The sequence below is a fragment of the Triturus cristatus genome, chromosome 8 (genome assembly GCF_964204655.1).
Source record: "Triturus cristatus chromosome 8, aTriCri1.1, whole genome shotgun sequence".
Classification (NCBI taxonomy): domain Eukaryota; kingdom Metazoa; phylum Chordata; class Amphibia; order Caudata; family Salamandridae; genus Triturus; species Triturus cristatus.
In genome coordinates this window covers 87635524-87660525 of record NC_140591.1, presented here as the reverse complement: position 1 = coordinate 87660525, position 25002 = coordinate 87635524, and the positions used below count along the sequence as shown (strand labels likewise).

Genomic DNA, 25002 nt, shown 5'->3' with positions numbered 1-25002 from the left:
AAGGTCCTTCTTGATCTACAGGAATCTCGATAAGTGGTAAGTCAACTTCCCTCTCTAGGCTGGTTCATGCGTATCGCTGGTATTCAGGGTATTCATACTGTGCAGTCTGATACAGTTGTCGTGTTGCGGTTTGTGTGGCAGTAGCAGGCAACGATGGTGCAGCTGGCACAAACTGTATGGGTTGCTGTGAGGCTGGCATGGACTGTTGCTGAACTGGCACGGACTGTCCATGCAGCATAGCTCCTTGTTCATTCTGATCTTGTCTAACTAATCGTGGTCTCTCCTTTGTAATGCCTGTAGCTATATTACGTTTCAGGACTGGACAATCGTGTACATGATGGCCCAGTTGTTTACAGTAATTGCAGGTTCCTTTTACAGGAACTGCAGAATCACCAGAATGTGTCACACTCTTTTTGTGACCATCTGCTGGTACTGTCTGAGAAACTAGCATTTTCATTTTTGTATCCTTCATGCGTCTATGCTCGTGTTCTTGTTCATCCCTAATTCTATTGTGATGATACTGTAACATTTGTAGCATTTGCGACGGAGTGTTACTTTGCCAGGTACTCTCGAATTTCAATATTCTATTCTTTACTGGAGGTAATGCATTTTCCACTAATTTTGTCACAAATAAATGTGGATATGAGTCACTACTTGCTTTTATACCACTATTTATACCAAAACATTTTTCAAATCGAGCATAATAATCGCTTGTGTCTTCATCTTGCTTTTGTTTGCAGGCTGTGATTGCACCCCAATCTTCCTTTTTTGTAGTTAATAAACGTGGCAGTACCTGTACTAGTAGACCTGGTAATAGTTTAACTTTATCCCCGAGCCCCGAACCTGCAGTTCGGCCCCTTTCTTCCTCTGCTAATGCTGTCCAGTCTATCTTTTGGTCTCCCACTTCCCACTCTTTTTCTTTCAGTTTTTCATAAATGCCAGCAGGCAAAAGCACCTTTAATATCGTCATAATATCAGGAAAGGTGTACTCTCCCATCAGTAACATGTCTTTAATTTCTCGGTGGAAACCCGCTGGGTCTTTATCATGGCTAGGTACTACTTTCTTCATTTCTAATAATTCCATTTTTGATATGGGTGTGTAAACAAATACACGGTGAAACTCATTGTCTTCGCCTTTTATTGGGTGCACTTCTCGTAAAGGATTTTGTCTATCCATGTAGTACGGTGCTCTTTCTCTGGGGGGCAGGGAGAGAGAATCTGGATTTACAAAAAGGACGTACTGCTTACGTGACACTAATATCTCTTTAATTAGCTTGTTACTAGAACCTCTCCATCTGTACGTAAGTAGTTCCGTTAATATATCAGGTAAAGGACCAGGGTCAGCATGTTGGCTCTTATATAATATGAGGAGTTGCTGAATCATATAGATTCCAGCTAAACGTTGTTCATCTGTACTGAGATTGAGAAACGTGTGTGCTACGGTCTCATCACCATATTTTTCAGGACTAACGATCCAGTGAACGGCTGATCTGGCTAATTCTTGCTCATCCATGGAATCGAGGAGGTGGTAACCCCTTCGTTCTCGTAGTATTTTATCTGCGGCTTGAAACGAATGTTCAGGAGACTTCAGATTTATTACAGGCGTTGGATACGTTCTGCTATTATTTGGACATACAGAATGTATGGGATCAGAAAAACATCTAGTATTTTCACAGGATCTTCCTCTGCCTACATAGGCTATGGTCTCTGACTGTCTTGCAGAGTCCCCTGATTCGGACACTTCATCTTGCTCAAACTCGTCTGTTCCCAATCTTTCTGCATGAATACGTTCTATTTCTTTACGGATTTTTCGGCACATGGCTATTATACAATTTTGCTTATCGTGTCTCCCTTCTGATATATTCTGACTCCATCTTGTAAGAGTAAGCATTACGTTCATGTCTACCCCCGGACGATCTTGATTTCTGATCACACAGTTTATGAGGAAACGTAACAGTTCCCCCTGTATTTCTACTTTCTGGAATTCCATAGCTCTGTTAATACATCCTGGATCTCGTCCTGTTTGAACAAAATGATATATGTTATCCAGATGCGTAGTCATCCCTGGTAACCTTGCTAAATACTCTGCGGCTCGCCTAATACGTAATGATGCCAGGACCATTTCATCCTCTTTACCAACCACCGGGTCATATCTACAATTTACAAGGAGTTCCTTAAGCGTACGTTCATTTACGAACTTAGGTGTACGTGAATGTGCTGACTCTTGAAAGACAAGTTTATTTATTCTAGGTGGTGTAAAAGTACTGCTAGCACCTCCCGTGGCCCCATCTGGGGCGTCGGGTGTGAAAGGGTTCGTTGAACGTGACACAGCAACTATGGGTGTCGATACCCCTGTAGAGTCGACTGCGGAAACAGATGCGGAAACAGATGTGCTTGCCGAAACTTGCGTCGGGACTTGCTGTTGCACGGGGACAGATACCTGATCCTGACGTTGAACCCCTCCGCCAGACGGTCTATGTGGTGTGGCGTTAGCATACTCGGGGGCTGCATCATCTAGATATGAGGAAAGGAAAACGTCTTCTGCGGTTCTGGGACGCCCTTTTGGATGTACCTTAATTGGAAATAATGGGGGTGGCAAGTCTTTTGGTATCTCTGGAGCAGCCTTAGGTAATCCTTCGGCTAGAAGGGGATACATACCATTCATAAGAGCATTACTTTGTCTATTTACTTGTTCTGATTTCACTCGGATACCTTCCTCAATTAATAGATTTTCTTGAACTTTATTTGAACTTTCTTTACTCCTCTCTTCTTGTCTACGTGCTTTTTCTGTTCGTCTATGAGATTCTTTACGCCATAACTCGATAGCGTCTTTCTGTGACTGTCTGACCTTTCTTTTCCATAACTCTTCCTCCACTTTCATGATGCACTCTGCATCCCAGGTTCCCGCTATGGGCCACCTTTGACTTTCCGGTAATCCCTTGGTATAATCTACCCATAGATCAAGAAACAATATGGCATCTATGCCATGTTTATGGTACATGAAATGTCCTGGAGTGTCTCTAGGAGGAATAGGAACTGCTTCTTCAAGCACCCCTTTTCTGGTGGTAATCTGTCTTAACTTCGAGAAGAGCGGCATATTAACAACTGATCTGATACTTACTCTTGAACTTACTTAATACGAGAAACACAATAATGAACAGTGAACAATGAACAGTCATTCATACCACAATATGCAAGACATTTTCTGAATACTTTAAACATTAAACATTAAACATTTAATAATGGTCGACAATGATGACAGTCTGCTTAACTAATCACCACGCTGAATTCTTGACAATAACTGAATACTTCGGAATACTTGATATACTGCTAAACAGTACATATACACTGCTAAACAGTGCAGACCGGATTTGTGTACCCAAATCCGTCTTGACCGGCACAACCTATGTGCACGTCAACATGCCTCCCCGGCGATGGTACTCACCGAGTAGCTCCTTGAAACGGAAGGCCTCAGAGAATGGACAGGACTCGATAACTGCGGACATCGGACCCTCTGGACGTCGGAATTTCGGAAAACCTGGTGGGCCTCTGTATACCTCGGATCTTGCTCTCTCAGCTAGGCTCTGGTCGGGATACTTCGCACTTCTCACCGCCTCGTCTGGGTTGATCGCAGCCTCAGTCGCCCCCGCTTGACCGGAGGGAGCTTACAGGAAATCCTGCTGGTACGCGTTTATGGTCCGTCCAGCTGTGGCAGGAGACCGGGCCTGCAACGCACCGCCGGCGCGTGAGATGAGAAAGTGTCCCTGTTCGGGCGCCATTATGTGGTAAATAAAATAAATATTACCTGACTGAATTTCGTACGGAGTCTTAAAATAAAGTAAAATAGCTCAAAATAACAAGAGGCAGAATCCGTGGTATAAGAGGTTTTCTAATGGGCTTTATTCCATTCAAAAATGGCCAACTCGAGTGGCGGCCTTCAGGTTCCGTCACCACGAGGGTTCAGGAAGTGAAGTACAATAACTTATTAACAGACATACATTTTTATAATAAGTGCATTACAATGAAACGAATGTAGAAGGCGTAACATTTGATAAGAAAAATGACGTAACAGTGACATAATCGAAACTAGGCGTAATAAGGAATAAAAGAAACATGATTGGTTAGAATTATCAGACATAGGTGGATCTATAAGATAATACTTGGCATAGATGCGCGCGCAGCAGCATGACGTGTAATTGACGTGTAACTAGGGGGTGAAGGGGACTTGACATTTAGCTCTACATGTGGAGACGAGAAGTCTGGGGTCAAGTCATCCTAATCCCAAATCATATCTAACATCCTATGTTTAAAGAACTATGTTATCCACAAGGAAGAGACTCTCGGACAGAATCTATTCTATACTGACTATGTGCGTGTACAAGCGTCTAAGTGTCTATATGAGATGCGAGGGGCAGAAAACTTTCCATAGCAACAGGGCTATGAATCACTTGCATGAAGACAGAGAAGCCTGGCCTTTTGCTTGGTAACTGGAGGAATGTTTACTTAAACTACTAGGCAAGAATGCATCGGCTGAAGAGCAAAATAGATAATTCGAAGGTGAAATACAACTTCTTGGCAGACAGGCGAAAACTAGCCGAGGCAGGCACCGTTAGCTGCACAGAGAGTAGGACAAAGTTCATGGATACAGATGCGAGCTCAAGCTGAAGCTGTCAGAGACAGAGAGCAGGGAAAGGCTTTGAGGACAGAATCGGGCCTACTCGCCTGAACTGTAAAAATGGAGTAACTTGGCCATATAAAGTCGGTGGCCTTTTATACTTAGGAATCGAATATCCAGCCCATTGATGGCGGATCTGACAGAGAACATGTTGACGGTAGACACACATATGTTTGCGTCTTAGAAACTGGAACTGGAGGGAACATACATGTACTTGTAACATGCATATAGAACCGTTGGGGTCCAAGATAGGGGACATAACTGACCAGGAAAATCCACATTTCCACAGTGGGATCTGTGAGTAGTGTATTAAAATTACTTCTGATATTCCATACTGTTCTGTTTATCTATCCGGGAAGAAGGGTAAGGATAAAAGAACTAAGGGATGTGTTTGGGGATGAGAATGGTCCCTGGCATTGTCTGTGTGACCATAACTCTCTTGAAGCGCAGGGGGCACCCTTTTAGGGTACATCAAGAAGTGCACCTATCTATAAAAAACTCAGTTATTGATAGGTAACCATATTTGGTTATAATGGATCGATTTGGTAACAGTGCAGCCACACAAACCATCATGTATCTACACTGAATGTATGTCTCCCCCTGTACATTCAGGGTTCAAACCCTATAGAGATTGTGATGGGCAAATGACCTTACAGATTTCACAATATCTGTTTGTGGTGTCTGGATTTAGACCACGGGGACGTGTGACTTCTGCCTCAGTATGCATTCCAAAGCGATTAAAGAGAGGGAGACCAAGTTGTTTATGGCCTGAGCCCAGGAAGCCCCACGGCCCCAATGCTAATCTCGGCCAATAACTGCATCTCCTTTTTTGCCATATTGAAATAGTTAAGGGATAAACACCACAAACACAATAAGAGGAAAAAGCGGTATCTGTCTTCTCCTAAAAGTAAGTCCCTCCATCGTTCCCCTCCTCTGTGAGAATCTTCAACAGTACCAGACCCGGAGGACACACTAACACCCTCCCTCCATCGCACTGTACGCAATGCTGGCTTGTAATGTTCACGATATTCGGCATGCTTCAGTCCCCTCCTGGACTCCTTTGGGCCCCATGGGGCTGTTTGAGATGTCATATGGGCTCATGCCAGTAGGTCCAGCTCCAACGTCTGTGAGCTCCATGCCTTCAGCACTCAAGACCATGCAGACACTGGCCATTTTACCAGCACATTCATTTACGGCACTGCAACCCACTGTAACCTATACTGTGCCTGAGCTAATGCCACTCACCCCTCCAGTACTGCTACACAGCCCCTAACACCACTTTGTTGGACCCGGCTGACATGGTGCTTTCCAGACCATTTGAAAGAACACTTTTCGGAGGTGCTGAAAGGTGAAAAAAATGCTTCAAGGCATATATTCAAAGCTGTATTTTATAGGGCTGATTCAGTTGCACAAGCTATAGACTTTGCTGCAATGCATTGTTAAGGTCTTCAGGCTTTTCCAACGCTGCCCAAGCTACCCTATTGGACCTACCATTTGACAGAGAGAAACGATTTAGAGCCAAGGATGATTCAGCCTTGAACGCTGTAAGATGTGCAGGGCTATAGCTCATTCACTTGTGTTGCAGTTTCCTCTGAAGACTATCAGCAGTTCCAAAGATTTTGGGGCTTTTCCCGAGATTTCAATTTTTGCAACCAGAGACATGGCACTCAGCAACAACTGTTTATAGAGAATAGGGAAAGAGGCAAGGGCAAAGGTCAAGTCATCCAGCTAACGGCCTCCTCCTCTAACCTCTTCCCCTGCCCCAGGAAAGAAGCTCTAGTTTGCCCTTTTTGGAGCACATGAGGCCTGTGGGATGGTGGGTGTCTACCTTTCTACCGGCTTGGAAGATAATAACTTGAAACCAGTGGGTCCTTCCGATGTTAAGAGGGTATGCCCTACCCTTCCAATGGGTCCCACCCTAGATGCCTCTCCAGCAGTTCCTTCAGGCTGAAGACTATCTCTGCATCCTGCATCAGGAGATTGCAGTCCTACTGCAGAAGGAAGTAGTGGAGCTGGAACCAGATCAAGAAATTGGGGGTGGGGTGGGTGGGGGTGTACACTCTACTTCCTGATTCCAGAGAAAGTCTACTATATTCTTCTAATCCTGGATCTCAGGTTCTTAAACCTCTTCTTCCACAAGGAACAGTTAAACATGCTGTCCCTGGCTCAGTTTCTTTTGACGCTGGAAGCAGAAGATTAGATGTTGTCCCGCAGCTTTCAGGACAGGTACTTCGACACAGTTGCATGAGAGATACCTGCAGTTCATAGTAGGATCCACTCACTATCAGTTTGCAGTCCTCCCGTTTGGATTGACCATGGCAACTCTAGCCGTCACAAAGGTGATGGTCATGGTAGCTGCTCAGGAATTCGGGAATCCCTTGATTTCCATACATGGATTACTGGCTGCTCAAAGCGGGTTGCCATAGATATTGCCGCATCGCATGCAATCAGCAGCATCCCAGTTTGATGTGGGCTTTTCCATGAACTTTCCCAAATCTCACCTAGAGTCCTCTCAGTGCTTCTTGTTTACAGGGGCATTACTGGATCCAACATCGCTATGGGCCTTCCCTCCTCCATAAAGGGCCCAGGACATTCAGGATATGAGCTGGCTCAGATTCCAGTCCTGATGGTCCTATGCCTGCTTGGTCGGTTGGCTTCCTGAATTCTCAGTGTCAATTACACATGCTGGCAGGGCCGGACCAAGAACCAAAACCGGCCCTGGGAAAGTGCTCACCCCTCCACCTTCCCCGGGGGGTTGGGGGTGCCGCCAAGCTCTTTGCCAGGGCCGGTTTTCGGAGGATTTTGTTACAGGGCCGATTTTACAGCTATGCTGCAAAAACGGCCCTGTAACAGAAACGGCCCCCGGGGGCCCAAAATAGGCCCCCACCCATGCGGCCTACCGGGGGACTGCCCGGTGCCCGCTACAGCCAGTACGGCCCTCCATGCTGGCAGAAGAGGACTCTCCAGTGATGTCTTAGCAGGCAGTGGTTCCAGCACAGTGGAAATTTGTCAAAAGTATCTTGATTTCCTGTGACCCTGCTAAGAATCTAGTTTTGAGCAGGTGAACCAATTGTGAAGGATCTTTCCACCCACCACCAGCCATAGTCACAGCTGTGAGGAATGCCACCAACCTAGAGTAGTGTACACACCTAAAGGAACTGGAGATCGGAGGACTCTGGTCTCTATTGGAGCAGGTTCCTCATATCAACCTGCTCAAACTGAGGGTGATTTTGGCAGGACCTCAAGGCCTTCCTCCCTTCCATTCGCAGTTGCTCAGTCAAGTTTGTTTTTCAAAGATTTTTATTGAGAATTTGTAGTCAATGCAACAAATTACAAGCAATAAAAGAACTTACATTGTTCACGTTCAGTGACGTACACTCAGTTATTTATATTAATGAACAGCGCAATTAGTCCTCTCTCAAGGTATATGTTTTTCATCAGGAGAGCATCCTCTATGCATTCATGGGGGAAGACCTACTGTATAGCAACTCCCTCCCCTGTGTTTCTGTGCTTAGGATGGCACTGTCACTATCTGTGTTTGTCTCACCATCCTTTGTCAGCAAGTATTGCCTTAAGGGGTTACAGAAGTCTCTGGGTCGAGATAGTTGTGAGAGTAGTTCATTATATAGCTCTGACTGTGTGTTACACCACACTAGATCTTCACTTCACCCAGTGTCCACGTTTGGATGGTCTGCCTCTACCCCAGCGCATTACCACACATCATTTTGCCACCAGCAGCGCCAGTGCTACAAGTTCCCTGTATGGTTTATTGATATCATGCACATATCCCAAAGTGTGATTAGTAGTGTCGGTGCTAGGCTATCTCCTATCATGGCACTAAGCGTAGTGAAGATCTCATTTCAGTAGTGATTCACTACCCGACACGCCTAAGCGAAATGGTGGAAATCCGCCCCTTCTATGCTGCATCTCTGACACTGTGTGACTGTTTTGAGTCCTTGCCGCTGCATGTTTGCTAGAGTATGATGTATCCTATATAGGAACTTGTTATGCACTATTCAGTGCCTACCCTTTGCTGACACTTTTTGCGTCTGCAGGCAGCAGTAGTTCATGTATCTTCATCAATCTCCTGGCCTAAATCCTCTGCCCAGCTAGTCCTCACTTAATCCTGAAGGTACATCCTTGGCATAACTGCATGAGCATACATCTGAGAAATGAGTCTGTAGGAGAACACTTTTGCAGGCAGGCGCGATAATGGGTTCCATTGACTAGGTTTTTTTGGGTCCCTTATAGTACAGGCTAGTTGATGATATATATCCAGTTCAAAGTGGGACCCCCTGTCCTTATTCCTGTAATTTGAGGAAGGCGCCGGCGTTGCACATATCTCTCATGGTACACAGCCGCCAGTTGTGTCCCGCCACCAGCTCACGTCACCTCTAGGTAGGGATTGTTCAATAAGGGCATCGCTGGGTGATATGTCATCTCAACTCCCACTATATTCGCCAATCTTGACCAATCCCAGACTGTACAGTCCACTGTTTTTATATCTCTAGTGGGTCTAACAGGAGCCTTCATGAACACAGTGTTCAGCGGGATAGAGGCAGCCAGTCCCCTTTCCATCTCATAGTGAGCTCATACCCTCTCATGGCATATGGCAACAGCATTTTTTTCAGTTTATTCTAGCCGTCTTCCCTGCCCATGCAAGTTTTACCATCAGGGAGTTCAGTGTTATGAAAAATTGTTGATTTAGCTGGAGTGGCAGGTTCTGAAAAGGGTAGAGTAGCTGTGGGAGACTACCATTTTCACTATACAGATTACACGCCTCCCCCTCAGCCATGGATCTAGGGAGTCTATTCCATTTATCTAGGTTTGTGGTTAGCTTTTCTATACATAACCCGTAGTTGGCTTGGTGCAAAGTGTCTATGTCTCAGTGGTATTGTATGCTCAGATACTGAAACAGCTCCTCATTCCAAATTAGTGACTAGTCCAAAGTGACGGTTTTAGTAGTCTCTGATTGAGGGACCATAACAGACTTGTCCCAATTTGTAGTGAGGCCCGACCATCTTACATATTGTATTATTTGTCTAATGATTGTTTTAGAGTGTTCGGGTCTTTATCTAGTAGGAGGACACGGGGAACAACCTTTACAACGCAACTTTTACAACGCACTACCATTACAACTAAACTGTTACAACGCGAGTGCATTGACAACGCAGGACATTACAACGCAAGTCTTTACATCGACTTGCACTAGATGGCGTGCTAACATAAAAAATAGTGTAGTTTACTATCCCAACACCTTCCCTACTGTTACGTGGACTGGAGTTGGAATAGTAAATTACACTTTTTTAATGTTAGCACGCCATCTAGTGCAAGTCGATGTAAAGACTTGCGTTGTAATGTCCTGCGTTGTCAATGCACTCGCGTTGTAAAACTTTCGTTGTAACAGCATGCGTTGTAACGTCATACATCCGGAGGACACCATCCACATACAGTGGCAGTAGTGCTCTATGACTACCAAACGTAATGCCCCCTTGCCGTGAAACTCTCGTAATATTCTCACGAGGGGCTCCACCACTATTGCAAATAGGATTGGGGATAGCAGACATCCCTGTCCCGCCCCCCACTGCATGAGTAGTGGTTCAGATAACATCCCATTCACTTTTTTGTGAGTTGGTTATATAATATCCTGACCCATCTGATCCAGTCAGGTCCCAATCCCATCTTCGCTAGTGTAGTGTAGAGGCAGCGCCATTCAACTGAGTGAAAGGCTTTAGCAGCATCTAGAAATACCCCAGCAGCCTTAGTATCAGGACTAATGTGATGTGTGATGGTGACTAGTGTGGACATTCTGGGGATGAACCTCGATTGATTCGGCAGCACCAACCTGTGTAACATTGGCACCAATCGCACCGCCACTATTGTGGCTAATATCTTATTATCAATGTTTCTCAATGACAGCTGCTGGTATGAGCCATACCTATTCGGCGGCTTGTCTGGCTTAAATAGGATGATCACCAGTGCTTCATGCATCGTTGTAGTCAAACATCCCACTGCCATCGCCTCTTTGAAAACTTCCAGCAAGGCTAGGGCAAGTTCCTGTATATATTATTCGAAAAAGTCCTCTGCGAGCCCAACGCTCCCAGATGGCTTGTTGTTTTTCAAAGTTCTAATTGCACTACAGACCTCTGCAAAAGTGAGCGGACACATCAGGTTTCCTGTTCTCTGCTTTTCACCCATGCCAAAGTGGCTTTCCCGAAGTATTGATTGAGATCTGCATGGGTTTTGGTTCTCCCGCTTCATATATGTGCTTATGGGGAGAGGATGTGGTCCGTCGACTGCGCTGCCGCCTCTGGTGCAGGAAACCAGGGTTCGAGCCTCGAGGTCGCGTCCACATCCTGTGATTCTGGGCAGATCACTTAATCCCCCTGTGCCTGAATGTGTAATGTAAATACGGTGCTCATGTAAAGCGCTCCAATACCTTCGGGTCGAGATCGCGCTATATAAATATGCCCCAAAAAAATAGTACCTTGTGAATTTCTGCATTATTTAATTGGGCTGATATTGAATGATTCCATCCCCTGCCTGTACCGAGACCACAGCAGACGCCGCCCATCGTGATCCAGTGAGTTTGAACATGATGTGCCCCAGTTTGTCCCCTTCGCCATAAGCCTGCGCTACTGTGTATTTGCTAAGGAATTTTAATTTTCTGTCTGCTTCATCTTTATATTCTGGAAGTTTAACATGCAGATCGTGCAGCATGTCCAGGGTGCCCTTTCGGAGTGTAATGTCTCTAGGCTTTGTAGCTCAATCTCCAACGAAGCTAATGTATGCCGAATCAATTTGAGTATGCCATATCCCTTAGCTATACATTTCCCTCAAATTACGGCCTTGAATGCTTCCATTAGTGTGTCCCAGGAGTCCACGACCCTCTGTCCTAAAGCAGTTAGCTATGGCTTGCCTTATCTGCTCTGTAAATGCGGCTTGTAACAGCATACTAGAGTGCAGGCACCTCAATTCACAGTGGTCCAGGAACGTCAGCGTGAATATATGCACGGTAAATGCTTCACATCTGCAGTCCAGCTCTTTTGTCCCTAACCAGTAGTCAACACTGGAGGCCGAACAGGTGGCCGAGGTGGAGAATGTGCATCCTCATTCCTCCGGGCATTGTGTTCTCCAAATATCCATAAGTTCACAGTGCTGCATAATGTTGTGTAATGTCTCTGGTGCCCTAGGGAGTATCTTACCTCTGTCACCGGCACTATGCATTGAGGCATGCAAAGTAACGTTATGATCCCGTCCCCACAGCAGAACCAAAAGTTTCAGTTGCTGTACCTTGGTAGCGATTAATAAGAAAGAAACAGGGTCATCAGAGTTTGGATCATAGGATTTGATGAGAATTATCTTGCACATGTGTAATATCCCCCATTTAATCAAATAGAGGCCCTCCGGGTCAGCTTTGTCCTCCAAATGCGGGTATGGCAGCCATTTACGTATAAATCTTGCCACCCCCAGCATACATTCAGTATGAAGCAAAGACCTATAAGAGCTAAAGTTCTTGGCAACATTGACCTCCTGTTCACCTGCCAGATGTGTTTGCTGACAGCACTGTTTATCTATTGTATTACGCGTGGCATATGCCTATCATGTTTTATAGGTTTATTAAAACCCCTGACTTTTCACGTCAGGAGTCTAACTCCTCTCTCTAGTAGTCTGCATCTAATCCTCGACAGGGTAAAAGATAGTGGGTGAGTATGCTCCCTCCATCTAAGTATGCAGTCAGTGAACCTCTGAACATAATAATGCTCATATTGACCAATTTCTTCACCACCCTCCCACATTGAACCCCAACTGTCCAGTGGATTAATTCCTCGCTGAACAGTTTTCAAACAAAAGCAGAAAACAATACACATGTCACATTTCAGCTTTCAACAATCGGCTGAAGCGAGTGGATGGTGTCTAGATATATCAAGACTCCATAATTGCCCAGTTCCAGTTTAGATGATAGGAAGGGGGGACCCCCAGGCTCCGTAATCTCCACAGTCTGTGTCACACCATTTCTGTGCATTTATGTGGTTTTTGCCACACTTGCACATTTGGGTTTCCCACCTCAAGTATATCATCAATCCAAACAGCCAGTTCTGGCTTGTCCCATCACACTTAACATCTGTAGGAGCGCATTGTCATCTGCCATTATTGAAATCCTCAATCGCAGCTCTCACGCACTGTGGTCTAGGGTTAGTAATACTTTGCAAGGTTTATTCCACGTCACTCAGGGCATTTGCGGTAGGTGGCAACATGGGTTTAGTTTTCTGGCCTCTTTTCTGGATGTGTTTTTGTAGGAACTCAGCTGCTTCTTGTGGGTCCAAGAAAATATGCACTTTCCCAGTTCAGGTGAATGTCAGTTGAGCTGGGTATAACATAGAATGTTTTATGTCTAAGTCCCTAAGACTTTGCTTCACATCTAGGTGCATGCGGCGCATTTTCTGCACCACCATCGTTCAGGGTATATTGAGATCATATTACCATTGTGTACCAAGCCTCCTATAGGTCTCCTTTTTCTCTGACCAGTTGGAGGATTCTGTCTCGGTTTCAATAGCACAACAGTTTAGCTATGACTGGGTGTGAGGGTTTTCCAGGTATCGGTCGCGGTACCAGGAAGCAGTGCCCCCTCTCGCCCATATATATCTAGGACAACTTCACCCGACCAAACAATGAAGCCGGCATATCTTCAATGAAGTCTTCCATCTTCCTGGTCTCTGTTGTATCCAGAATGCGAAGGTTTTGTTTGTTGCTCCTGCAGGATCTGGCTCCATGTCTTCATTGCACGGTTTGAGTACCTCTATATCACTTGCCATTTCTTTCCAGGCTTTTGAGGACTTATCAGTATCATCCTCGACATCTGTTATCCTCTGCTCTTCCATATCAAGTATTGCCAAGTGTTTATCCAGCCAAACTTTCCTGTTAATGTGTCTACCTTGCCAGTGATGGATGTGTGACTATTGCATACATCCAGCAACAACAGGGCTTGTCTCAAGCTCCACCAAGTTGTCTCTCTTCTGGCTCTGAGTTGTGGTGTGCGTCCCCGTCTGGCCCCTTGTCCTGTGGTCAAGTCATTTTTTTTACTGCAAACTGGAGCCGTGATTGGCAACAGGATGGTAGTAGCAGGCCACTGGTATGAGGCTTGGTCTGTCTGGTATAGTCTCCTTCACCAGGATTTGGTGCCGGCCTAGTTCTCCCACTGGTACTTCTCCTTGAGTAATGGTTATTCCCTGCACCCCACACCTCTATCCAGCTCTTGTGAGTTATTTAATGCAATGTGCCTCCCCAGCTGACCGCTTTGCTGTAATCCTCCGCCATATGCAGGTCCCTCCCGTATGATGCAGTTGCTTAGGCGACCCCATAGGGCTTGCGTTTATGGGGGAGGTGAGAGGTAGGCCACCCAGATGCGGGTCATACACCTCATGTGCCAGTCATGGCACAGATCCTTCCGTGAGAGCTTTTGTTTTGTCGCACCCATGGAGCCCAGCTGTCCCTGAGGCCACACCCATTGTAAGGGCACCTTTCGCTTCGGAGTGGTCACTCTATTCCTACCCGGCAGCCCTTTAGCTCGAGACCAACTTGGCCGAGGCTCCAGCATGCTTCCTCCAGGCTTCACCTGCCGCCCCCACACCACAGCGCTGAAAGTGATCAGTTGCAGACCCCAGGGGCTTCCCCCACCCAGCAGCAGTGCAGTCACCTCTTTAAGCCGTCATTTTTTGGTCATTCTTGTCTGATTTCTAGAATGGCCAATGGAGCTCAGCTAATTTGCCGGCATCTTGTCTCTGACTCTCTAGCCCCCCTGCAGCTGATAAGTCTAGATTTTTACTGCCAAAACTAACGTGATGTTATACCTTACCAAACAGGGAGTGCTCTCCATTTCTCTGTCTGAAGCAGTGATGCTTTGGGCCTGGACACAGCAGCATGGACTTTGGTTGGATGCCAAACATCTGACAGTGTCCCTAATTGTCAGGTAGATAGCCTAAGTTGGCGTCCTCTTGCTGGCTTTGATTGGTGCCTTCAACCGGTACATGACATCTTTGCCCTGTGGGGCACATCTCAGGTGGATTTCTTTGCAATTCTTGCTTATGCCTATTGCCCACAGTTCCGTGCTCTCCAGTGTCCGTTGCAGGGAGCTTTGGGTGATCCATTTCGGGTTGAGGTGTAATTTCTCTCTTAGCTATGCTTTTCCTCCCACACTCTAGGTTCCTCAGATTCGGAGGAAATTCCACTATGACTGGGTCTAGGTAATCCTCTTCACCCCGTATTTGCCCAGAAAGTTGTGGTATGCAGACCTTTTGCACCTTTTGCAGTGCATCTACCTCTAAGGGTGGACATTTTCTTCCAGGCAGTTAGATAGGTGCTGCACCCCCAACTTCCAGAGCCTCCACCTTCATGCCTGGAGAGTGAGTCGGGACATCTATACTGATATCAACTGCCACTGTAGCTTGTAGAAGTTATCTTATCTGCTTGCCACTAAAACTGTATATTCTGGAAGGTGGAACAGATTTTTTCACTTGGTGCACCATTAACAAAGTGCATCTCTAAAGGGGGTCACTGTTCGGAGAGCCTAATGTCTGTGCTCTCGCTCAGAGTTGTGCCACGGCTATAGTTAAGGGATACCAGTCAGCCTTGTCAGCATTACTCTGTCTTCCAGTTCAGCTGTCCCTCTTTATGTCACGCATTATTTTCAGATTTATGAAGGCACTCACTAATCTCTTTCCACCAACCCTGTTTGTTATGCCACATTGGGTCTTAACTTGGTTCTGACTTTTTTAATGGGTTCTCCATTTAAGCCACTTCATAATTGCCAGTTAAGGTTATTATTATTGAAAACTTTTTTCTGGTGGAAATTATCTCGGTGAAACCTGTGAGTCAGTTGCTAGCATTGAGCGTCTGCCCCTGTTTACACGCTTCTTTCCTGAAAATTGGTCCTACGAACCAGAACTGCTTTTCTACTAAAGGTGGTGAACCCGTTCTATTTGGGTTAGTCCATCACTCTCCCTTCCTTTTACTGTTCCGGTAGGAAGCTTTTTCATTTGATCTAAATATCAAACATCAGCCCCATTTTTTAACTGATTTCTGTGTTTAGTAAATCTTAATTGTCGTTAGTTTTTTTGTTGCTATATCCGTTAATATGTGGCTCCAAGTTAGGAGAGAAATCTTTATGCAAGTTCCATTAATGCAAATATTACCCAAATAAAGTTCTCTTCATGAGTAAGTTACACATTTCTTTCTTCTCAGCACAGATGGGGTCATAGTTGATAGGAATTGTGCAAATGTTGTATATGTCAGACATATTAAGGATCAGAGGTGAGGGAGGGCATGTCCGTCTCACTCAAAGCCCTAAGGATTGGCAACTCAAAAAACATGGGAATTCTGTATTTCTGGAACAAAGTAATCCCCAGCACTTTAGTCTCCAAGATTCAGCTTGAGAAGTTAAAACATGTTGATCCTGTTCGTATGCTTATGTCAACGACTCACCACTTTTTTGCAGTTCTTACTTTCCAGTGTACCGTTTGTAAGGTCCACAGTCTCTCCGTTCAGTGGGATAAACTTTGAAGACCCATCGTAATTATATATCAGTTTTATGTAATGCTGCTGTGCATACTTAGCCCATAGACCTCTGTTCCACCCCTGGCAATAAATGAAGTGACCCATGCCGAAAACTCATATTTCCTTTACAATCTATTATGTGTTTAATGTGGTGAATATAGATTGTTATTCTACACATGATTTACCAGTATTGTTTCTGCTTCCTTCCAATTAGGTTTACCACTAATGTAGACAGAGGGAAAGAAGAATATCAGCAGGACAAAGATCAGACTCGTCACCTGAAGGCAGTGCTCCGGGATTCAGTCGCAACTCTTGAACAGGTAAAACTCCTTGTAGAAAGACAAAGGTGTTAGTTAGTTCACTAGTAAAGGACTTGGCAAGACATTGCAAACCGAGTTTCACTGATGGCTTACTTCCAGTGGTTAATTTATAATCAAAATAAAGTGCCATAGCCCAAACGTTTTATGAGGAGGCTTTCTCCCACTTCCACCACTGATGTGTCTCATTCCACAACAGGTGTCATCTCCTTCTCTATTCCCCTACCACTGCTTTGCTCTTAATTTCCTCTCCCCCCTGCTTTATTCCCTCCGCCCTCCAATCCATGCTCTGCTCTCTTCCCTCTACCTGTTTTTTCTGTCTTTCCCTACTTCACCTATTCTCTCCACTCCTTTGCTCTTTTCCCTCTGACCACATTCCTGATTTCTCTCCCCCTCTCTGCCTTGTTCTCTCTCCTACATACCTGTTCTTCCTTCTGTTGTACAGAGGGAAGTACGCAAACTCCGTGCCACGTTACCACTCACAATCAGTTCTGTGATACCTCTGACCTTCCCCTAACAATAATCTGATGGAGAGGTGCCCACCCCACAGTTCTAACAAAGTACCTTCTCAAGACTTAGATGTGCTGAGGATAGATTGAACTCCGCCGCAACTCTGGCAAAGCACCACCTCCAGACCTACATCTGATAATGATGGAGGGTGACACCTCACATCTTTTATGCATGCTGACATATAGTGATGATGGAGTAAGCCACCCATGCCAAAGAATCCTCTCCTGCATTGGTCAGGCATTAGTAATCTGGCATCCACTAATAATGCAATGTTATCAGTGATGTTGTGATGTGGAGCACTGAGCCTTTTGTTATTAACATATCCTGCAAAGCAGATATTCAAAATATGTGTTCTTTAGTTGTTTAGCATGTACCAAGAGAACAGCTGTTGCACAGTAACTGCACTATAACTTATTATTTACCTGGTGTATGTCAAACCAACTTATTATTTACACTCTTAACAGATGCAAGAAGTACGACTATTGTACAGTAAGCTCCTCTTTCCTTTAATATGTACCAAGGTGTATTTAACAAGGTTATTGTCTTGGAAAGTAATATGTAAATAAATACACTCTTTACCAATTGCCGTACCTGGCAATCGTAATTTGTGACATTGTGTAATCCAGGTATTGTGGATCTACATCAATTCTCCTTTTGATGGTGAATAGCCATCCCAAACTTTGGTAAAGAATCCCTTCTCCCTCAACCCCCATTGGCAGAACGCAGAAAAAATATTTATAACAATACAATGAGTTAATACCATCAGTTAATATCTTAGTCGAAGACCGTTAGCCAGGTATGAATTTTGTAGATTCTCATGCTTGAATAATTTCCAATCAGTCTGGCAATTCCCAGTCACTTTCAGCAGCAGTAAACAGTGTTTAAATGCAGTGTTTGTTTAAAAGCACATCCACCTCATTTTAAACAACCCAAATTTAAGCCAGTGAGCTGGAATGCTGAGCTCTCTACTCCTATAGAGGCTACCATAACTCAGATTTCTACTGCTCTTCTTGCTTGAGGGAGTCTGAGGAGAGCTCTTGTCTCACCTGTGTTTGACCTTATTTTTACTCCATCTTAATATCTACTTCACCTACACTGGGCTTCGACCACCAGCTTTAACCTCTGCTTCCACAAACTGTGAGTTGTTTTTAGAAGTTTTGAAGAATGTTTTCTCATCAGTGCTTTTCTAGTTATCAGCTCCCACTATGACAGCAAAGGGAAAAAGAATTTCTGCAAGTCCTGCGCAGATAGCGGTCATAAAAAGGTTTATACAGGTGACCCAACAATCAGTGCATATTATGCCTTTATCCATCTTTAAAGCATCTTGCTGCTGACATTGTAAGACGATTCCTCAGAATAGGCTTTAAGACAGAGAAAGTAGTCTATATCCTGGAGAAAAGGGAAGTTTTCTGTTTTAAAAGGGATGCCTCCTAACTGCGTTTAGGTGAGTGAAATGTGCCTCTACAAGCACTTCCATGAAGGTAGACCACAAAATGGAGCATGTGGAGCTTCCACAGCTGTAGGTTTCCTCAGAAACAGGTACAGCCACCTCTTGCGAGAAAAAGGCTAGACCTTGCTTGAAGAAGGCGTCAAAAACGGACGAGAAACAGCTTGCCCAGAAAGTGGCACAAAAATCCACCTCTTCTGGTGTCCTGTCCGACACCCTGCTCACATAGTCCTTCAAGACCTTGCCATTGTTGATAAGAAGTTTCCATCATCGACAGCCACTTCACCAGCACAGTCTTCTGGCAGCGTCCCGTCAAAGATCTGTACGATGACGATACCATCGATGCTCAGACCCTTGTCTTGCCACTCTATCCAGTCAAAATTGAGAACTACTCCATTAGTACCCTCATCGATAACGATCTCATTAACCGTTGAAAGGCCTTTTCCAGGACCTTTCTTTTTTCATTCACACTTGGAGATATCTGCACACCAGCCAGCACATATCTTAGACTGAAGTGGAAGTTGAAATCTGCAACTAACAACGAGCCTCACATGTGGTGTGCAGTCCTGAACAACTAGATGTGTTAGGTTTGTGAATATGAGAAAGATCTGTTAGGGGGAGGAGAATCACCAGGACTATAAAATGTATGAACCCGAGACTTTCACATCCGAAGGCCAACCAAAGCGTCACTATTGCAGCACTGTACCTGCATTTCCAGCTACTGGAAATGTAGGTACAGGTTGCCTTCATATTGACGCTACAGCAGATGATACACACTTTACTTTCCATAAGCTGATCCTTCAACTTGTGCACCTCTGTTCTCTGCTTGGTCTTCTGCCAGGACCACCCATGCCGCCACAATGTCCACCACCTCTCCTTCCTGCACCGCAGCCACAACCACAGATTCCTGCTCCACCAACATCACTATGCCCCACAACATCAAGCCCAGCTTCATAGCCTTTACTCCTGTGCTTAAAGACACAGGGGAACGAGGTTCTTAAAATTCTAATCAATTGTCTTAGTTCAATGACGAGGACAAAATTATGGAAGAAGAATAGTTGGCGTAAGGTGAAACCACCAAGAAGTGGAAAGGCTACATTTTGCCTAAGGAGAGTGACAAGACCTCTCTACTACAGGACTGTCTACCAGGCAACATTGCCCATTTCCTGGCCAACGTCATTTTGTGCTCCCACCCAAAATTCACGCCCAAAGTCCCCTCAGAGCTTTACCTAAATGAACCTGTCATTCTTTGTTCCTTTTAACCCATATAAGTGAAAAGTTCTTTGCATTCACTGCAGACAAATAGTTTGCTTTTTCAACCTACAAGGTCCAGGACGTCTGTTGTCCCAACAAGGAATTGCTCATAGGTTGTCATACTAAAGCAAAGCACAGCTTCAAGAAAATGTGAGGACACATCCTATAAGGAGCATGACCACAATAGTCGCTCTCTGTGCTGGAGTGCCATTAGAAGACATCTGCCATGCAGCCAAGTAAAAGCGCAGGCACAATTTTCCCATGCACAATTGCCAGGATCTCAGTACAGCTGCTAATGCTTCAGTGAGTCAAGCAGTACAGTTTAACCTGTTCCTTAAAAGATGAGCCAGCTTCCCGCTTATTATTATTCTTTTTTTATAATGCTATTCTGATTCGAGCGTGTCAATCGTTGAAAGATCTAATGCTGGAAAATAAATTGGTTACTTGCCTGTAACTCCATTTCTCCAACATTTGAATGTAACTAATTTCTGTTCTACTGGATTCAAATTTGGTATAAGCCGTAGTCAGAATTTGTCTTTTTAATTAATTTTCCAAAATTTAGAGAGCATTAAAGTGCCTTGGTTTGCACATGGAAAAAAGGTTCATGTGATGCTGAATTTGGGTGTTTGTTTTTCTGACCCTCTGAGTAGTCACACTCAGGTTGCCCAAATACTGAAAAAAACATAGAGTAGCTATAAAACAACAAGATTAAGTGAGACATGATATACCTGCAGTGATGTGGTATGTGTCACTAACTACTACTAATGTAAAAGAACCATGCCTTAACCTAATTTTCAGATTAACATTGAATCGACTCCATTTATTAAATGTTCAGAGAAATTGGGTTGGAGGCAAAGAGCCTGTCGAATCAACATCCATATTTCGATGTGGGTTAGCCAAGAAAGAGGATATTGCACACTTTTTGCTCTCCCACATATGGTACAGGTAAAACAGAAGGGATACCGTGCTGTCATATTTAAAAATAAGAATGGAATTAAAACCTATAGAACCACTGTTCTCTTTCTTTGGAGGAGAAAAAAACTTGACTCATGTTATTTATAACCCAATATTATAAACTTGTATTGAGATTAAGAAAATTGAAAAATTATGTTAAGCTCATGCACATTTATTTGCCACTTAGTTAAACCTTTAGCAATAATAATTCATTTAAATTTGCTAGCAGCTGGGTACCTAAACATAAGTAGTTGTGCACAGTCATGTTTAGAAACAAACAGAAAAGTGACGGATGGAATGCTTGAATTCATCTCAGCCACAGGTAATTACTCTGGCCGCATTCCAGTACATCGTTATTTTACACACCATGCCTCCTCAGTTTGGACCCAGCCATATGCAGATTGGTCGTGACCCTGTCCCAGAGTAGCCCGAACTACCAGTCCAGGTCCTCCCTTAACCAGAACACAAGCGACCAAAGACCGAATTCACCCTTATTTGGGTTCATCAGTCAGGTATAACTTTATTCCAATGACACAGTGTGCATGGGAACCATATCTGGGCATACCTCTCCCACTTAGGGCGTCACACTGAAGTATAGAAAAAAAGTTCTCTCACAACTCCAAGATTGCTCCAGGATGGATTTGAAGGCCTTCTGGAAACTTGAATCCAAATTTTACATTGTAGACCATCGCCAAAATATGACGAAAAACTGTTCCCCTCGAAGCAGAGAGTGCAGTCCCATTCCTGTTCTCAAGTTCGTTCCTGCGACAGATCATCTTCCTACTCTAGATCTTCGGGCAGTTTGAAGTAAAAAAATAAAGAAGCATAAAAAGTAATGCAGGACTCTCCTGCACCCCCACCAGTCTTATTCTGAGAAATCGCTTAGATTCCAAGGTCCCACTTGGTTTCGGGCACCCACTGAAGAACCGATTTCCCCCAACATATCCTGATGTGCGCCGAATTCCCAGTGCTGCCATTGACCCCATAACAGGTGAAAGCTTTTAGGACCTGTTGCATCGGGGCATGGTCTGACCATGATCGAATATGGTTTGAAGCTCCATGCGCCAACTGGCCCTCTAGGGAGGCGGCTGACCCCTGCACGTGGTGGGGGCCCCCAGATAGAATACAGAAACTCCCCTTCTGACCTAGGGTGCTGATTGGGGCAACGCAGGCCAGAACTGCAGGCAAGCGCGCCCACTGCCTCCTCCAGCCTGCCCTGATCCCCTGCTTCTGAGCTGGGCCTGCAGGGGAAGACAGAAGCAGCGGCCCACAGTAGTGCCCAGATCAGGCTCCCTTTATATCGCAGATGCGGATTGCTGCTTAGACCGGCCCAGATGGGCCCATTTCGTGCCCACGACTTCTGCTGGCTGCCCTCAGCCAGAGAGCAGCAGGGACATCATACCAACACCCTGGGCTGGGTTGACATTGCTGAGGTGCCCCTGGGCCGACGGGGTTTTGTCGGCCTGATCGCCGCTGACCGTCACTGGCCTGAAGATGGCTGCCAGCACCCGACAGGGGCCAGTCATCACCAGTGTGCCTCTATGCACTGACCTAGGACAGCAGGTCCGATCGCCCCACCATATTGCGAGCATGCAGCGGCACACTCCACCAGTGCTACACCCAGAGTAGGCCGTCCACTTGCAGATGGCCTATGAACTCAGCGGCTCCCAGACCCAGGTTTGCTACGGTCTACCGCAGACTACAGCATCATGTAGGACCCATGAGGTGATGAGGGGGGTAAGCCGGCGGGCCAGGGGGCACACCGGAGCCTGGAATGCAATAGGCAGTTGCACGAGATGGAGGCCATGTTCTAAGGGCGATTCCTACTTCCAAGCTTGCGGCCTCCCCTCCCCCTCTCATCCTGAGGGGGTACATGAACACAGTGCTCCACTGTGGCCCACATAGCCCAGCCGCCTGGAGGACAGTCACAGACTGCGTCGTCCCATTGACGTCAGGCCTGAAGACAGACTGTTCCACAGCGGGGGACACCCCCCCCCCCATTCCCGCTTCTCTTTATTGGTTTTTCTGAGCCCTTTCTCTTAAGCCCGGTGTGGGGTGCCCTCTAGAATCCCGCTCAGGAACTCCATTCAGGGGCTCCCAACACCAACCACTGATCTGCAACGGTGACTCATTGCACTTGGGTGTTGACTGGCACAGCTTCCAGCTCTTGCGGAGGGGAATAAGCCTGGACCCTGCCACTTACACACCACCCCGGCCTCCCTTTCTCCTGAACTCAAGAACTACCGCCCCATCTCGCTCCTCCCGTTTCCAGCCAAAGTCATCGAGAAGACCGTCAACAAGCAGATGGCCGCCTTCCTCGAGACGAATGGATCCCTCGACCCCTCACAGTCCGGCTTCCGAGCCAATCACAGCACCGAGACCGCCCTCATCGCCGCCACCGATGACATCCGAGCCCTGATGGACAACGGAGAAACAGCGGCCCTCATCCTCCTAGACCTCTCCGCGGCATTCGACACTGTCTGCCACCGCACCCTAGTACAGCGCCTCAGCAACGTCGGAATCCAGGACAAGGCGCTGGAATGGATCATCTCCTTCCTCGACGGAAGAACACAGAGAGTCCGTCTATCACCGTACAAGTCAGAGGCCACCGAAGTCATCTGCGGCGTCCCTCAAGGATCCTCTCTGAGCCCCACCCTCTTCAACGTCTACATGAGCCCCCTCGCGGCCATCGCACGCCAGCACAACCTCAACATAATCTCCTACGCCGACGACACCCAGCTGATCGTCTCCCTGACCAACGACCCCGCCGCCGCCAGAGCCAACCTGCACGAAGGGATGAAAGAGGTAGCCGAATGGATGACGACCAGCCGCCTGAAACTGAACTCGGACAAGACGGAGGTCCTCATCCTGGGCTCCTCACCCTCCGCCTGGGACGACTCCTGGTGGCCTCCCGCCCTGGGCACCGCACCCAAACCGACAGACCATGCACGCAACCTGGGCTTCATCCTGGACTCCTCCCTCTCCATGACCAGGCAAGTCAACGCCGTCTCCTCATCGTGCTTCAACATCCTGCGCATGCTACGGAAGATCTTCTGGTGGATCCCCACCGAGACCAGGAAGACCGTCACCCAGGCTCTCGTCACCAGCCGACTGGACTACGGCAACGCCCTCTACGCCGGTACCACCGCCAAGCTCCAGAAGAGACTACAGCGGATCCAGAACGCCTCAGCCAGACTCATCCTCGACATCCCACGAACCAGCCACATCTCCGGACATCTGAGAGACCTTCACTGGCTCCCCGTCAACAAAAGAATCACCTTCCGCCTCCTCACCCACGCACACAAAGCCCTACACGACCAAGGCCCGAGCTACCTCAACAGCCGAGTCAACTTCTACGCTCCCAAACGCCACCTCCGATCAACCAACCACGCCCTCGCCGACGTCCCCCGCATCCGAAGAGCGACTACAGGAGGAAGGTCCTTCTCCTACCTGGCCGCCAAGACCTGGAACTCCCTCCCGACCGACCTGCGCCTGACCCAAGACCACCTCTCCTTCCGGAAGAAGCTGAAGACCTGGCTGTTCGAGCAGTAGCGGCACCCCCCCCCCCCCCCCCCCCCAGCGCCTTGAGACCCTACGGGTATGTAGCGCGCCCTATAAATGTCACTGATTGATTGATTGATTGTGGACCATGTACCAACCCCAAATTGACTTGGTCCAGCCTTCGGGTGCTACTTCTCAGGGGCGAGCTTGGCAGTGTGAGGTTTCGTCTGCTGCGGTCACTGCCCTGAGACTGGAGGACCTCACGCCTGGTGGCCTCCAAGCATTACCTGGACCAGAATCACACCGGGGCACCACCACTGTATCTGACCTACCGGAATGCCCAAGCACCCGAGAAGCCCTGCAGATTGAGGACCGTTGCCCTAGAAGGTGCCTAGGAACACTGGCAGTAAGCGGAACCCTCCTCCCCCTTCCGGTCTTGGGCGATACCCTCTGGCAAATCCAAATACATCGTCAATCCCTCAAGGCAGTTCTACTTTTCGGAGGCCATCGCTCGGCCCCGTACCATGCCCACTGCCAAGGGAACACCGGTGGCCATTCAAGCCTCGGTCCCCACTGGCCCACCGCAGGATGCTGCCATGAACAGGATCCTTCAGGAAATCAGGGCAGTGGGACGCCGTCTAGGTGGAATGTATCTGAACGTCACTAAGCTCACGGCAAAGACCAAATTCATCTGCTCCGACATTGCGAGATTCCAAAAGAGGTTGGAGGGCTTGGAGCACTGGGTTACGGCTGTGGAGGACCACCTTAATACCATCCCAGAGCGGGATTAG

The 25002-nt window shown here is 46.6% G+C and overlaps 1 protein-coding gene across 5 annotated transcripts in view; it reads left to right on the top strand.

Annotated features, from left to right (window-relative positions):
• Positions 1-25002, top strand: part of GRAMD1C (GRAM domain containing 1C) — a 1366575-nt gene that overhangs the window by 1309169 nt on the left and 32404 nt on the right. For all 5 annotated transcript variants that reach the window (XM_085621077.1, XM_085621075.1, XM_085621076.1 and 2 more), the window contains one exon: positions 16443-16548. In XM_085621077.1, coding sequence (XP_085477203.1) covers positions 16443-16548 — 106 coding nt within the window. The remainder of the gene's footprint in view (positions 1-16442; positions 16549-25002) is intronic.